This window comes from Ahaetulla prasina, chromosome 4 (assembly GCF_028640845.1).
Source record: "Ahaetulla prasina isolate Xishuangbanna chromosome 4, ASM2864084v1, whole genome shotgun sequence".
NCBI lineage: Eukaryota > Metazoa > Chordata > Lepidosauria > Squamata > Colubridae > Ahaetulla > Ahaetulla prasina.
In genome coordinates, this window is record NC_080542.1 from 18,971,195 (window position 1) to 18,986,337 (window position 15,143).

Genomic DNA, 15,143 nt, shown 5'->3' on the forward strand with positions numbered 1-15,143 from the left:
AAAGGTCATAACCAACACTTTAAAGTGCACATTGGTTTAAATATATATTACTTATATATTTAAACCAATGTGTCAACAAGGACTATAATATAAAAATCTAACCACCATCATGCCACAGTGATTATATTAAAATATTGTTATTATAATAAGTAAGCATTGAATATCATTTTTCAGAAAAGCATAATCTATTGTTAAATTTTTACCTCCTATATGCATTATTACACATCTAGTACAGACTTCAACAGGCTCCTTGGCCATTAATTAGAAAGAATATCTGGGAATGTTTATTCTATTAGTTCCAGAAAGCTCATGGAAATAAATCATGAAATGAAGCAAAGCAATCTTTATCTCTGGCTTTACCATGAGCTTTCCCAGCCTCGTATTTTCTAGAGCTGGCAAAGCTTTAAAAATTCAGTAACAGGTCAAATTATTACTGACATTCTACTTTAAGGTGGTACAAATGAAGCAACACCTTTTCTAGCATATTAATCATGGGATGGATTTCTGCTTGTCCCACATCTTTTAAGGGCACAGAGCCTCCTAAATTTGTTAGTCTTCAAGGCATGGTTTTTTGTTTTTTTTTTTGGTTACAGGGTGGGGGATGAATGTATCTTTATTTGACAGGACTGCAATACATGTAGTCCTCGACTTACAACAGTTCCTTTAGCAACCATTCAACTTACAACAGCACTAAAAGTAGTGACGTATGACAGTTTTTCACACTTACAACTTTTGTAGCTTTCCCTATGATCATGTGATCAAAATTCAGACCAGTGGTGAAATCCTACCAGTTTGGGCAAATGGGAGTGATAAAAGTTCAGCGAACCGATAGTAAAAAAAAGCTATCAAAAAAGCTAATTAAAAAAAAGCTATCAGTTGGTCGAAACCAGTATTTCTGACAATCAGCTGTGCTGCATGAAATTGCTAGAAAGCAGGAAATCCTGCTTTCTAGTGAATCTAAATCGTACGGCACAGCTGTTCCCCCCCCCCTTGCTGTTCTACTTACCTTCTCAAGCTTCCTTTTTCCGTGTGCAATGTTTGTTTGGTGTGTACTGTGCATGTGTGCCCGCGTGTAGCATGCACTGCGCACGCGTGCAGCATGTATTTGGCAAACACTGTGCATGCATGGGCAGCGAACCAGTGGCAATCGGGAAGATTTCACCACGGATTCAGACGCTTGGCAACTGACTCATACTTATGATTGTTGCTGTGTCCCAAGGTCATGTGATCCCCTCTTGCAATTTTCTGGCAAGCAAAATCGATGAGGAAGCCAGATTTACTTAACAACCATGCTACTAACAACTGCAATGATTCACTTAATAACCATGGCAAGAAAAGTTGTAAAATGGGGCGAAACTCACTTCAATGCCTCATTGAACAACAGAAATTTTGGACTCACTTGTGGTCCTAGGTCAAGGACTACCTGTACTTTTTGTTTTTCCAACTGCATGTCTCCCATTCCTAAGAAAACTTCTGGAAGCCAATAGATTTTTATGTAATACCGCAGAGAAATAGTTGTGCTCTTCCTTGCTGGATTCCCCAGTGGAAACTGAGGCCCACGCACCTGTGTTGAAAAACCACTATTCTGCCACATGACGAATTAAAATATCTTTTCAAAGATCTGTCCCTCTGGACTTGGGACCTGAGCAGATCCCACTGTCTCCAAGCCGCTCTGTAGCTTAGCCAAGGCATCCTCTCCGTCTTGTTTCTCTTCTGGGACTCAAATCAAACGAAGGTTTCACCGTTTTAGCTGGGAGTGAACGAGCCAAAAGCGGCTCTCGAGGGACCGACGTCTCCATTTTGGCTTCGTTCTCGCGGCAAAAGGAGCACCGGCCCTTCTCCTCTTGAGGCGAAAAGTGTCGCCTGTCCCGTTAGAAGGAGCGGCGGCTTCTCTCACGCCGATTCGCCCTTTCGCCCTCTACCGAACAGAGCGAAAAACTTCCACCGGGACCACCTCTCGCCCCATAAGGCATCACGACGCCAGAGCGAACCAGAGGGTCCCTGAAATGACGGCTCTTTTTTCTCTGTCAGGCAGGAAAGAATCTGCGAGGACGGAATCGCCGCCTCGCTTCCTTTCGTCTGAATCTAGCGGCCATTTCGGAACCACTGATTCGCCCCGGCGAGAACGCCGGAAAAAAATCCAGAGCGCCTCCGAGCCGCCAGAAAGCGTCCCACCAAACATCCCGGCGTGCTCGGAGGGCCAGGCGGCGAAAAGTGGATTTATTTTCCTTTTCGCTTGCCTCGAAAGTACCGATTACAGGAACAAAGGAGATCCGGCGGGCCCAGTCTCGCGCGGAGGCGGGGTTAGTGGGGCAAAAAAGAAAAAAAAGGACCGCGAATCTCGCGAGCTCTGACGCGAGACGCCCTCTCCTGAGTGCGTTGGCCCCGCCCCTTGGTCCCTGTCGGTGGCGGTGGAAGCGGCGGCTTGTCACCCTTTTTCCCCCCTTTCCCTCTTTTCTTCTTCTCCCCCTTCCCCTCGTCCTTCCCTCACAGGGCGCGAGGCGGAAAGGCAAGGCCAGCGGCTGAGCGCGAGGCCGGACCGGAGGAGGAGCAGCAGGAGGAGGAGAGGGCCGCGCGTGCGCCCCCTTGAGCGGAGGAAAGGGGGGGGAGGAGCGGGTAGGAGCAGGTGACGCGCACGGAGGTGGGGGGGCCACGACAAGGGTTCGCAGCGCGAGACACCCCTCCCCCACACCCACTTGGGAGTCTGTGTGTGCGCGCGGGGCGGGGGGACGGGACGCCGCGGAGGAGCGGCTCGCGCCTGAGTGACGAGTGTGTTGGGCGGCGGGGTGGGGGGTAGGCGCGCGCGCGGAGATGGGATGAGGGAGCGCGCATCTGGTGGGCGGGGTCGGGGATACCTGATGATGGAGAGGGAAAGACCCTGAGGGGAGGGGGGCGGGTTTGAGGAAGAGGAGGCTGAGGGGGAGGGGATTTGGAAATGGGAGGGCTTAAGGGAAGGTGTAATATTGGGGGGGGGGGAAATAGCCGAAATGGGGTCCAGGGAGAAGGAGGTGCAGAGAAGAGAAAAAGCCCTCAGTGATGGCGGGGCAGGTGGGGGAGAATCCTGGCTGTGAGGGAAGAAAGAGAGAGGCCGGATAGCAGCCCCTCTATACACACACACACACACAAATCGTTCTCACGTTCACAGAAGGTTGTGTTTCTTAGGTCTCCTGAACCAGGGAAGCTTGGGAGAGGTGATTGTGGACAGTTGGACACTTTTCTGAGGATGGGACTCTGCAATGTAGACGGTCCCGCTGAGGAGGGTGACTGAAAAAAGGAGGAGCTTTTGATGTGAGAAGCTATCAGGAGGGGTTTGGCCAGAGGAGGAAGGATGGTTTTGAGGGGTTCCTGTCAAGGGAACCCTTTTCTCAAAGTAGATCAGCCTCCAATCCGGCCCCTGTCCCCAAGCACCCTCCTTCAGCCAGTTTTAACTCACCTCTCTTCATAGGTTTATGCCAACTGATAAACTGAGCGGTCAGGTGAATTGGGGAAAAGAATCTAGCAGGTATTTAGAAGAGATAGGATGAGGTAAGAGAGTTCTTTCTCTTGTGTGCCTTGGGGAACAGAAGCAGTGATATGATAGGAATACAGCGGGAGAGCAATATTCTATAGAGATGAGACACTGGAAGTCAAAGATAAGAATAGAGAAGGGAATAAACTTGAGTTGTGGAGATAAGGAGAAACAGATGGTATCTTCCTTGTGGAGATGGGAAAATTAAGAGAATTGCTTGAGAAGGGCAGGAAATTGGAAATGACGCTTCTCTGTAAGATAAAGGAGCATCAAGAAATTAAAATTAGCAGATCAGTGATTGAAGATGGGCTTTCTTAGCTGTAAAGAAAATAGGGGGTAAATACTTGAGGTAGAAACATTCAGTTGTCTACAAAGACAACTGAAACAAGAGGGCCAATCTTGTCAGTAGGCTTTGTAGGCTTAGAGAATATTATATGTTTATGCTATTTATTATTCCCTTGGCAAAAGAACCGAATTGTGGGAATTTTCCCCACAGGAAATTTTATAACATAGCTTATTGTTTATGGGTTTAGTTTGCTCCATTTTGTTTGATTATAAATAATAAATATTCAATTTTTCATTATTTGAATAATTTGGTTATCTTATTTTTTTGTGAACATATAAATGTCTTCATATGAAAGTGGTCATCCCCAAAAGTTCAAATTTGGGTCCCCATATTTAGATTTAATCTATCATCAGAATTTTGCATATAAAATCAGAATGCTATAATATTACTGCCTGAAAATATTTCAGAATTCAACTTTGAATCCCTCATGAGAATATGTCATGTTGCTTGTTTTTTAAAACACTTTTCTACTTTCTTCCTAGTCTCTCAGATATTCTCTTTCAAGTTATGGATTGAACCAACTCTTACCTGGTTTTATTGAGAAGGAGAAAAAATACTTGTATATATACATTGAAATTTACCAGTAGTTTGACCACAGAAGAGATCATCTACATCAGGTTTAAGTTTATTCCTTTCTTTTACTGCAATATAATTTCTATATATTCTGAGATATGTATGGCTGTCCTTATGCAATTAGCAGCTGCATACAAGAGTAGAATGTAAGTTAAAAGGGTTTCCAAGATTGCATTGCTACTTAAAATTAATTCAATATTTTTTTAAAAAAAATCATCTGGCAGATTATGGATACATTGACACAAAATATGATTTAGGGTCAAGTGAAAATGAAATAAATTGAAACTTGTAGTCAGATTTTTTAAAAATATAATGATTTTATATTACTTCAATTCTAAGATGGTTTAATTCAGGGATGGATATCTGAATAGAGGAGATATCTCACTTCTAAATATCTCCGTAAGGCAATAGTATACTTTTATTAAAGAATCGTTATTTTTCTGACTTTCAAGAACTGTTTGGTATCAGCTTATTTTTCTTTGTTTCTTCATATAACAAAAGTCCCGTCTTACTTTGATCATACTTCAGTTTCTGAGATTGCACATCATTTGCTAACCAAATATTTCTTCAATCATTAGAAATAGAGGTTTACTTTTCTTTTCAGAAAAAGATAAGTTAAAAAATCTGAATGTTCTCGTTTAAACATTTTTAAGCAAATTTCTATCTGCTACATTTTGCAGATTTACTCTGGCTCTGAACAAATAAGACTACAGAATCATGAGTCCCAGCAGTTCTGTTCTAAGTATATTGAATTACATTAGCCTTGTACTGTAGACTACAAGCCTTGCTTAGTATAAATATGTCTACTGGTTCCTTGAAAAAAAAATGACCTCAGCTTTTAATAGGTTATTCTAGTCAGAAGTATTGAGACAATTATGGTAAACTGACCATAGAACGCTAGACAAAGAATATCAAAGTATTTGAGATTTAGTAGCACTATTCAAGGGAAGGGTGAGCAGATACATTAACTAGGCCTTATAACTTCAGATATCATGTAAACAAAGCACCTGGAGTTCAGCTATTTTCAAAGTCAACTTTGCACATTCGGGTACTTTGGTATAAGCCACTGAGCCTTCTGAATGCTGTAAGTAGCTCTGGGAATGCTAAACAGATCTTGAAATAGATGCAGGAGAAATTTTGTGAGCAGATTGTTTCATAGTGCTTAATATTAAAACTTCTGGTTCCTTTATATACAGGAAGATATCCTTAGATAGCTGATTCTGAGTATGAAAGTTTCAGAGATGGATGGCAGTAGAATCTCTCATTGAAATTAATTCTGCTGGAAATGAGCACGTGATTTAATATATTCCTTTGATTCCATGTGCATCCTGCAGTGTAAATGAGTCAGAATGGATCAGGAAGGTGGGGGTGACTTCCAGAAAACCCCTAACTTCCAGTGGAGAAACTACAAGCTCATTGTTGATCCTATGCTTAAGGATGGCCCCCACAAGATCTACCGATATGACGGAGTGCATTTCAGCACTAACGTAAGTGGACAGTATTGGATTTTTAAAAAAAAAATATTTTTACTAAATTGTAAAGCATGTGAGTATCGATGAGGATGGATGGTCTAATATTTGGTAATATCTCAAGGTCCTCTTTTAATATATTTTCCAAATTCTATGTATTGCTTCTCCTGTTTTCTTCATGCACTGTATTTTGCTGGCATTTTAGTTTGCTTTCCATCTCTTACATGAGAACAGATCTAGTACAGTGTGACACAAATCTTTGGATGAGTCAGCTCTGTACTGATCCTTGTCCAGCTTTTTCATGGCTGCCACAAGCTCCCCATTCCATACTGCTCTTTTTCTATTTGTGTCATTATACATTTAGATTATGTAAATTAACTAACACAAGAACCTGAATACTTTCCCATAGTTTTCAAAAGGGCCATTGCCAGAAATTCTGGTATTTCCTTCTGTCATATTGAGATTGGCTTTTAGGAATGTCATCTACATTCCACCACTTGCCAGTTTTGATAATATTTTGTACTATCCAGCATGCACTAAATTTCTGCTGTGAAACTTAGCTAGTAGACGTTGTGTGTTGTCTCTGATAAAGAGACCTGTGGTTCATTTGAACCTGCTGATGGTCTAGGAATCCAAAAAAGGTGATTTTAGTGAGAGGGAAGGTAGGAGTTGACTGGATTTAGGTAGTGTCTAGGCTTTTGCTTAAATCTTATAGTAGCTAGTGATTTTCTTAGCATGCTCAAGCATTTAACTCCACTAAAATCAGTAGGAGTTTAACTTACTTTGTTTTTCTAACACATGCTGATCATAGGCTTTTCTGTGTAGACTAAGAAGGCAAAAATTCCAAGAATGTTTCTTAGAAAGTTAATTTTTATGTATTTTAACATTATGAAAAGTGCATTATAATTAAGGCTTATGAAAGAGTGCTGGTATAATACTGAAGGCACAAGGTTCTTGGTAGTTTCCAAGCCTGTTTATTCATAGTGTGTACTGTGTAACAGCAAATGGAGAAGTTCAGGACAACCATATTTTCCTTTCTAGTTCAAGCAACAGACAGGCCCTGAGTTCCATAAATAAGATTCTCTGTTAGTTTTTAAAGTCCCAATCAATTCTTTAATAAGAGCTATTATAAAAGAGAATTGGCTTCCTTTGAAGATATTCTTAGAAATGGGAACAGGCCTTGAAGCACTGTGAAAATCACAGTCCTTGTTTCTTAGTTACTAATCATACTTACATATTTTCTCTTTTACACACTAAGCCATCCATGATATAATTATTTGTTGATGCTTAACATTGTCTTCTTCAGCATGCTGTTATTCTAATTTCCTGAAAAGGAAATATTTTTAAATTTTAAATTTTGAAATATAAAACATATTCCACTGTAATCTGTATCAAATTGAAGTATGCAAATTTTTTCAGTCAAAATATTTGCATCATGAAACATTTAAATATGCCAATGGCATCCTACTACGAGTTTCCCAGTATTAAAACAAACAGTTCAGGTTGTGAAATAAAGACTAGAACAGTCTACTTTAAGGTCAGTATGGTTTGATCTGAAATATATAATGTATGCTAATATAGGTTTGGAATGTTTTGTCTGTTTGTCTGTCTGTCTATTGTTTGATTTGTGAAAAAAGTACCATTGAGAAGAATCCAGAAATAAATTTATGGCTGATGCCAAACACTGGAAGTGTTTTAACTCTGAAGCTTAAAACACTTCTAAAAAGCAACAGACTATCTTGCACTCAGCATGGGACATTTCACAATTTGTGGTTGAAACATTTTGCACACCCCTAGAATTGGAACACTACTTTCCTTTTTCTAAATTTCATTTCTTCTAATATACCATGCTTGAAGTTTGGTAGAACTTATTTTCTGATAATTCAGTTTTAGATGGTTATCTGATTTTGCCTGAATGTATTTTTTAATACTATTCTACTTCTAGATTAGGCAGGAGATAATGTGAATATAGAGTCATGTAAATTACATGCATCTTTAATTTTTCTTAAATTCATAATGCCAGTTTTAGCTTGCACTGTACAGCACAAACAAAATCAAAAAAATTCAAAAAAATTCTGCATTCTATAATTCAGAGGGATTTCAAGCTGTTGTGTCCTTGAAATAAAGTGTTACTTGAAGTGGAATGAATCTTCTCTACTATTTGCTTTTTTTCTTCCTGTACAGAATGTTAATTTCACATTCATTATAGCCTGTGAGGTTTTTCTTTATTAAACATTGCTTGCCTGGGTATGTCTCCAAGCAACAGAACTAATAGTGACAAAATAATTTCACAGACATTGAGAACCTGGAAAGAAAATTATTCCAGAATGATTTTTAAACCTTTTGTAAAGTTTACTGCCTTATATATTTGACATTTGTGAATCCATATACAGGTAGTACTTTACTTATGACTACAGTTGTGAACCAAGCTTCCCAACTTACTAAGTGATAAAGTCATTAAGTGAGTCATGCTTGATTGTATGGCTTTTTTTGGCAAATGATATTTATTGATGTGTTGCCCATCTCAGAATAATTTTAATCTGGATTGTGTACAATAGTTATGTTTGTGTTTATGTTTTAATCGTTTAATGACTTTAAAATTATTTGTAATTCTGTTTTCATTGTACACCACCTAGAGTCAGATTTGTGAAATGGGCAACTATATTAATTTGATAAAAATCAAGAACTACTTAATGCCATTTTGTCAATAAGGCTTTTGAATCATCATTACTTTCTAATCTTTTCTTAAGGATTCAGGTCACACTTCTGTAAAAGTTGTGCAGGATCCAAGGCATAGGAAATGGTCCAAAACCAGAGATCTTTCTCTTCCTGTCCCAAAGTTTAAGGTAAGCTACACTTACTTGGTTATAGATCTTTTTTTTTCCCAGTTCTCTTAAAGCTTCCAGATCCATTAGCACAACACCAAGCATTATACCTGTATTTCTTGGAAATGCATTCTGGGATTTCCTTTCATTTCTAAAGATTTCCTCAGGATAAAGAAGGTTCAAAAATAAGAGTAAGTTGATAGGGAAACTGAGCCCAAGTAAGCATCTATTTATTTATTTTATTTATTTTATTTATTAAATTTTTATACCGCCCTTCTCCCAAAGGACTCAGGGCGGTTTACAGCCATAATAAAAACAACAGCAAAATACACATAAAAACATGATTAAAAAACTTATTATACAAATGGCCGAATTAAAACAATTAAAATAAAACCCCAATTTATAAAATATTAAAACGTTAAAACTAATTAAAATCCTATTAAAATCCTATGCCAGTCCTGCGCGAACAAACAAATAGGTCTTCAACTCTCGGCGGAAAGTCCGAAGGTCCGGCAATTGTCGAAGACCAGGGGGAAGTTCGTTCCAAAGGGTGGGAGCCCCCACAGAGAAGGCCCTCCATCTATGTTTGGATGGAGTCACTGAAGCAGTAGGCATGAGCTTAAATGGACTCCAGAGGATGGTAGAGGATAGGAAGGCCTGGAGGAACGTTGTCCATGGGGTTGCGATGGATCGGACACGACTTCACAACTAAAACAAAGCATCTATGTCCACCTCCTTTGGCATTGATTCTGAAAAATAAAGTAGTATTCAAGGAAATTGCTACAGAGCTTTTATAAAAACTAAAATTCTCAAAACTGAGCAAGAACAGCAATAGTGGCTCCCAGGAGGATGGACCACATTTTGTTGCATTTTGTTAGACTTTATGTATTTTATGTATTTCTTTTGGATGCATTTTGGTGAAATATCAATGGATAATAAATGTGTCCTTCAACTGTAAAAAATAAAAGAAGACGAGAATCTTTCAAAGAAGTACAGGATATCTTCAGAACATGTAAATAAAGGATATCCAAAGTGTGTGGGTGTATATAAAAGTGTCCATTTTAATTTTAGAAATTGCTGCCAGGGAAATGGTAATAAATTGTACTTGAAATAATATGATCAGGGATTTAAATGGAGAAATATATGCTTCATTTACTTCAAGGACCAGACACCTGGAACCAGTTGACCAAAGTTTAGTCCAGCAGAACTGTGATTTCTGAGTGGAGGGGCTTTCTATCCTTATCGGCATTCTTTAAAATTTTTGCCACCTGCCAGTTGAATATTTTCTTACTTATTGTGATGTAAAATAACAGGGGGTTGATTTTAGCTTCCTCATCCCATCTTGCCTTCTGTCATTGCTGCAGCTAGATGAGTACTATGTGGGCCAGATCCCTCTGAAGGAGGTGACTTTTGCCCGGCTCAATGATAACATCAAGGAATCCTTTCTGTGTGAGATGTGCAAAAAGTATGGTGACATTGAGGAGATTGAAATTCTGTATAATCCAAAGAATGGTAAGCATCTGGGCCTGGCCAAGGTGCTCTTCACCAGCACAAGGGGGGCGAAGGAGACAGTCAAGAACCTGCACAACACTTCAGTCATGGGCAACATCATCCATGCCCAGCTTGACATCAAAGGTAAATGACCTTCCTTTAGTCACTTTCCTAATTTAGTATCACACCTACCCACCCCGATTTTGAAAGGCATCTGCTTCCTATAATCTGGTGGGGGTTTTTTGTTTTGTTTTTACAGGTCAACAACGTATGAAATATTATGAACTGATTGTGAATGGCTCTTTCACACCCCAGACCGTCCCAACAGGAAGCAAAATGCTGAATGAGAAGTTCTCAGCTGATTCGGTAGCTTTCGAAACTTATTTGAATCTACTGGATTAGTTTAGGTGCCCCTTTTTCTTCACAAGATCTCCCCTGTAGGTTTTCTTCTCTGTTTAAAACTTGCTATGTTTAAGAATTGTTTGATCGCCCAATAAGAGAAAAATTCTTACTAATTTCTGCTTTCTTGATACAACTAGTATACTGCTCCCTTCCCTCTGCTGAACTGCATTTATTCCCTACCTACAACTCTCCTGTGTCCTATAGGTAGTAACTGATGCCTTGCTTTAGGCAGCACAGTCTTCAGTTTTGCTATATGTGCATTTTGGTAAATGAAGTAGCTGAGCTAAGAAAATGTTAGGTGTCATCTAAGACAGATGCTTACCTATTAGGCAGTGTGGCATGAACCACTTGGCTTTGCATTGCATGTGAATTTAGCTCTGGTCAAGAAGTGATATCAAGCGATTGTCAACATTATTCTTTTTATAGTCAGAGTCTCGAAGACACCATTCAGCCAATTCATTGTACCCAAGTAATGCAATGCCTTCAACCCCCGGAAACGGCACCCCTTGTTCTCAGGACACTCCGTACTCCAGTGGCCGACAAGACACACCTTCTTCCTTTGGCCAGTATACACCGCAGTCCCAGGGGACTCCATATACCCCTCGGGGAGGAACACCATATTCACAGGATTCTGCCTACTCTAGCAGGTAAATAAGGGTTTCTCTTCCCCCTCCCTCCCCTCCCCACTTGAGACGAAATTTGGGGAAATGATCTTAAATAATATATGAGATTTTCAGAGCCAGTTCACTGGGGACAGAACAGATGGCAGGTGCTCATGGAACTGCTTCTTTCTTTTCCTCTCCAAGGCAAGGGACCCCAGGCTACTCAAGCTACCAGCCAGAGTCAACGTCCTACAAATCCTCTCGGCATGAGAACAGCTTTTCAGACTCGTACTTCCGCCGGCACTATGCTTCATCCTCTTCTTCATCTTCCTCCACTCACTACCGCAGCAATGACCATCACTACCCCCCTTACAGTCAGCAGTTTGCTGGTGGCAGCAGCGGCAGCAGCGGTGCAGTCACAACTAGTAGTAGCCGATATCAGCGCCTCTCATCCACCTCAGGGCGATCCTCCTCCTCCTCCTCCTCCTCCTCCTCTCACCGCTCTCATCCAAGGGAGGACTCTGGCTTCCATTCCCGACACAGAGAACGTTCTCAACGGGATGACCCTACTCTTTCATCCACCATCACCACCACTACTCCTTCCACCTGCATTGTCACTGCAGCTTGCTCCTCCTCTGTGACAACGGCATCAGAAAGCATTCAGTTCCAGAACAGTCATGGTTTTGCCCAGCAGAGTGTGGAACACTTCCCAGCATCCAGTGTGCTCTACCCATCTTACACAGCCACGCCAGAGCCCTTCTCTGTGCCTGCAGAACCCCACGCTGTGGATCAGGATTACCGGCTGCTCCCCACGGCAGAAACGTTTGCAGCCAACTCCCTCCCTCCCACAGAATTTCTTGCTCAGGAAACTAAAGAGAACATCAGTCCAGCAGTGACCGTAGCCCCAGCAATTGATGACCGATCCCATTCTCCTGCTGTGCAGATCTCACCGGCCCGATCTGGTTCCCCTGTCCCTGAGACTACCAATGAGAGTGTACCCTTTGCTCAGCACAGCAGCTTGGACTCCCGCATCGAGATGCTCCTGAAGGAGCAGCGGTCCAAGTTTTCTTTTCTCAATTCAGACACCGAAGAGGAAGAGGAAGAGAAAGGCGGGACCAAGGGAGCAGAGCCACATGGCCCCTGCACCCCACCACCACCTCTTCCAGTCAGCTTTGAAGATGTGATGCCAGCCATGGATGCGGCAGTAGGAGACGAATCCCCAAAGGCTAATGGGCAAGACAGAGTAAGTTTTCAGGATTTGGAATCTGCTTTTTGTTTTGTTTAATAGAATTGATGCAAGTGGTTCTCTTATTGGCAGTCTCTGAACAAGCAACCTTCTGGGGCAGAACAGCACCATTCACACAAAAGAATGTTTCAGGGCTGATGTCTATGGAAGTTTGCTAACATAAAATGGTTTTTGTTTTTTTAAGGATCTAGGATAAAACCCCTAAAGTGGTCTGAAAAAATAGTAAGTTTAGTGCCCAAAGAATATTAGGACAATAAAACGGAGGAGCCAGAGAATAGCTTTATTCTGCAATTTTGAACACAAGCCTGCTAGATGCATAGGTGTACTTTTCCTCTCTCTGTATTCACTGAAAACTTTGCAGTTTTAAGTGTATATAATGTGAATTTTAATAATATGTCAGCTTAATTAGCATGCTTATCAGATAGTGATTTTGTTAATCTTACAGATAATCAGTTCTTGGGAACTAAATGGGTTATTTAACCAGGCAACGTTTAGAACTAGAAATCAGAGTAGTAACCTTTCGGTAATCAAGCATTTTAAAGTTTGGCTGATGGTTCTGTTTTTCTTGATTTTTAAGCCGAGAATACCAGTAGCTTTATTAGATTGGGCAGGTGAGGAGAATGCAGGAATGGGGAATATTTTGCGAGCTGCAAGTGAGAGTTGATTGAACTGCCTTCAGGTGAATAGCTTATCTGTCCAATTTATTCACTCTACCGCTTTCTTTGCTGTTCTCTTTCCTTTTGATTCTTAATCAGGCATCTCAGCAGTCTTCAGGTGAAGATATGGAAATTTCCGAAGATGAAGCCGAAGTTGAGCCTCCAACTCCTGTGGCAGGGGTGTCCGACCCTCATTTTTCTGTTATGCCATCAGTTCTGGGCCACATGCAATTGGGGGTGTCCTCCTTTACTTCCCACCATCATCCAGAACCACCACCCTCTTATCCAATCCAGCCTCTCATGTCCGTCTCCCTCCCTCACCTGGCGGGTAAAACCCATTCACTCTCTAATTTTGGCCAAGTTGGTCCCCGGCTCGGTCATCGCCTGTCCGATTTCAGAGGACGAGCAAATGTGGTGGGTGGAGGCCGTGGTGCCCCCCACATTTATGACTTTGTCAACTCCATGGAGCTCATGAACCGGCTTGGCAACCAGTGGGGTGGGATGCCCATGTCTTTCCAGATGCAAACTCAGATGCTGAGCCGTCTTCAGCAGCTGCGTCAAAGCAAAGGCCAGTATGAGGACCCTTTCTCCTATCATCGGGACGCGGCTTCCTTCTGTGGCCGTCCTCTGTATGGTGCTGGGTACTTACTGGAGCAGGGCAGTCACCACTTCCAGCGAGACCAGCTTTTCATGCAGCAGCCATCAGCAGTTGGGACCTCAGAGCAGCAGCAGCAACAACAACAGCAACAACAACATTCCTCAGAGCAACCGCCTCTCCCCCCTCCACAGAGACTGCTTGATTTCCGGACAGCTCCATGGGGATATCAGGAAGAGGTGGCTCCATTCCCACCACTTCCTGAAGATCCACATGCCTCTGTTGTGGATAGTGTCCTTGCAACCCTCATGCAGGAGATGAAGAACATCATGCAGCGAGACCTCAATCGCAAGATGGTCGAGAACGTGGCTTTCAGCACCTTTGACAAGTGGTGGGAGTGCAAAGAGGAAAAGGCCAAGGTGATTTTGGGTTGCCACCCATCCGAGGCAAATTGGAAGGAAATGGGAGATAGGTTACCTATACAGGTAGTCCTAGGCTTACAACAGTTAATTTAGTGGTGGTTGCAGGGTCTCGGAGTCACGTGATCCCTGTTTGTGACATTCTGACAAGAAAAGTCAATGGGGAAGCCAGGTTCACTTAACAAATGTGGTGAGAAAAGTCATAAAATGGAGCAAAATGACTTAACATATTTCTCACGTAACAACATAAATGTTGGGCTCAATTGTGGTTGTAAGTTGAGGACTACCTGTATTGTTTATTTGAGTAGTTTAGCAATATTGAGCCTGAGGGGAAGGGAGAGCGAAAGAGAAAGAGAGAGAGAGAGAGAATAGTATTTAGGTATATAGGTCGGCAACCTTTATAAGAAGTGAGTTCTTTCATAAACTTTGAGATTAATAAAACAGTTCTCAGACTTTAGTTCTGTAGGCCAGCTTACTACTTTGGAAGATATGTCTGTTGTGTACCCTCTTTTCTTCCCCACATCCAGAATGCCACTTTTTTTCTGCTATGCCCTGAATCATTCGATAATCAATGCTGCAATCTTATTGTCTTTAGCCTTTCCAGAACACTGTTAAACAACTAGCCAAGGAAGAAGAGAAGGACAAAACCAAACTGAAAGATCCTGCCCTTCTGTCTCTAGTGGATTGGGCGAAGAGTGGTGGGACCGGCGGCCTGGAGAGCTTTGGATTTGGGACTGGCTTTCGAGGAGTCCTCGGGCTCCCCTCCTTCAAGGTAAGGCTTAAGATACAGAAGGATTTTGACAGACTTGAACATTGGGTGCTATCTAACAAAACGAAATTCGGTGGTGAAAAAAAGTAAGATTCTACATTTAGGCAAGGAAAACAAAATGCACAGGTACAGTATATGTGGTACTTCTGGCTCAACAGAAGTAACTGTGAGAGGGATCTTGGAGTCCTAGTGGACAACCATTCAAATATGAGCCAGCAGTGTGCATTAGCTGCCAAAATAAG

General features: G+C 41.7%; 1 protein-coding gene across 3 annotated transcripts in view; it reads left to right on the plus strand.

Moving 5' to 3' along the window:
- Positions 1-2,353: 2,353 nt before the first annotated feature.
- SETD1A (SET domain containing 1A, histone lysine methyltransferase) overlaps positions 2,354-15,143 on the plus strand; it is a 32,029-nt gene continuing 19,239 nt past the window's right edge. The window contains exons 1-10 of one of the 3 annotated variants that reach the window (XM_058183486.1): positions 2,354-2,626; positions 4,337-4,471; positions 5,762-5,914; positions 8,647-8,742; positions 10,086-10,356; positions 10,472-10,578; positions 11,041-11,261; positions 11,421-12,459; positions 13,218-14,132; positions 14,728-14,904. In XM_058183486.1, the coding sequence (XP_058039469.1) occupies positions 5,777-5,914; positions 8,647-8,742; positions 10,086-10,356; positions 10,472-10,578; positions 11,041-11,261; positions 11,421-12,459; positions 13,218-14,132; positions 14,728-14,904 (2,964 nt within the window). In that variant the 5' untranslated portion in view covers positions 2,354-2,626; positions 4,337-4,471; positions 5,762-5,776. Of the gene's footprint in view, positions 2,627-4,336; positions 4,472-5,761; positions 5,915-8,646; positions 8,743-10,085; positions 10,357-10,471; positions 10,650-11,040; positions 11,262-11,420; positions 12,460-13,217; positions 14,133-14,727; positions 14,905-15,143 lie in introns of those variants that run through there. The other 2 variants (XM_058183485.1, XM_058183487.1) reach the window with 2 other exon arrangements.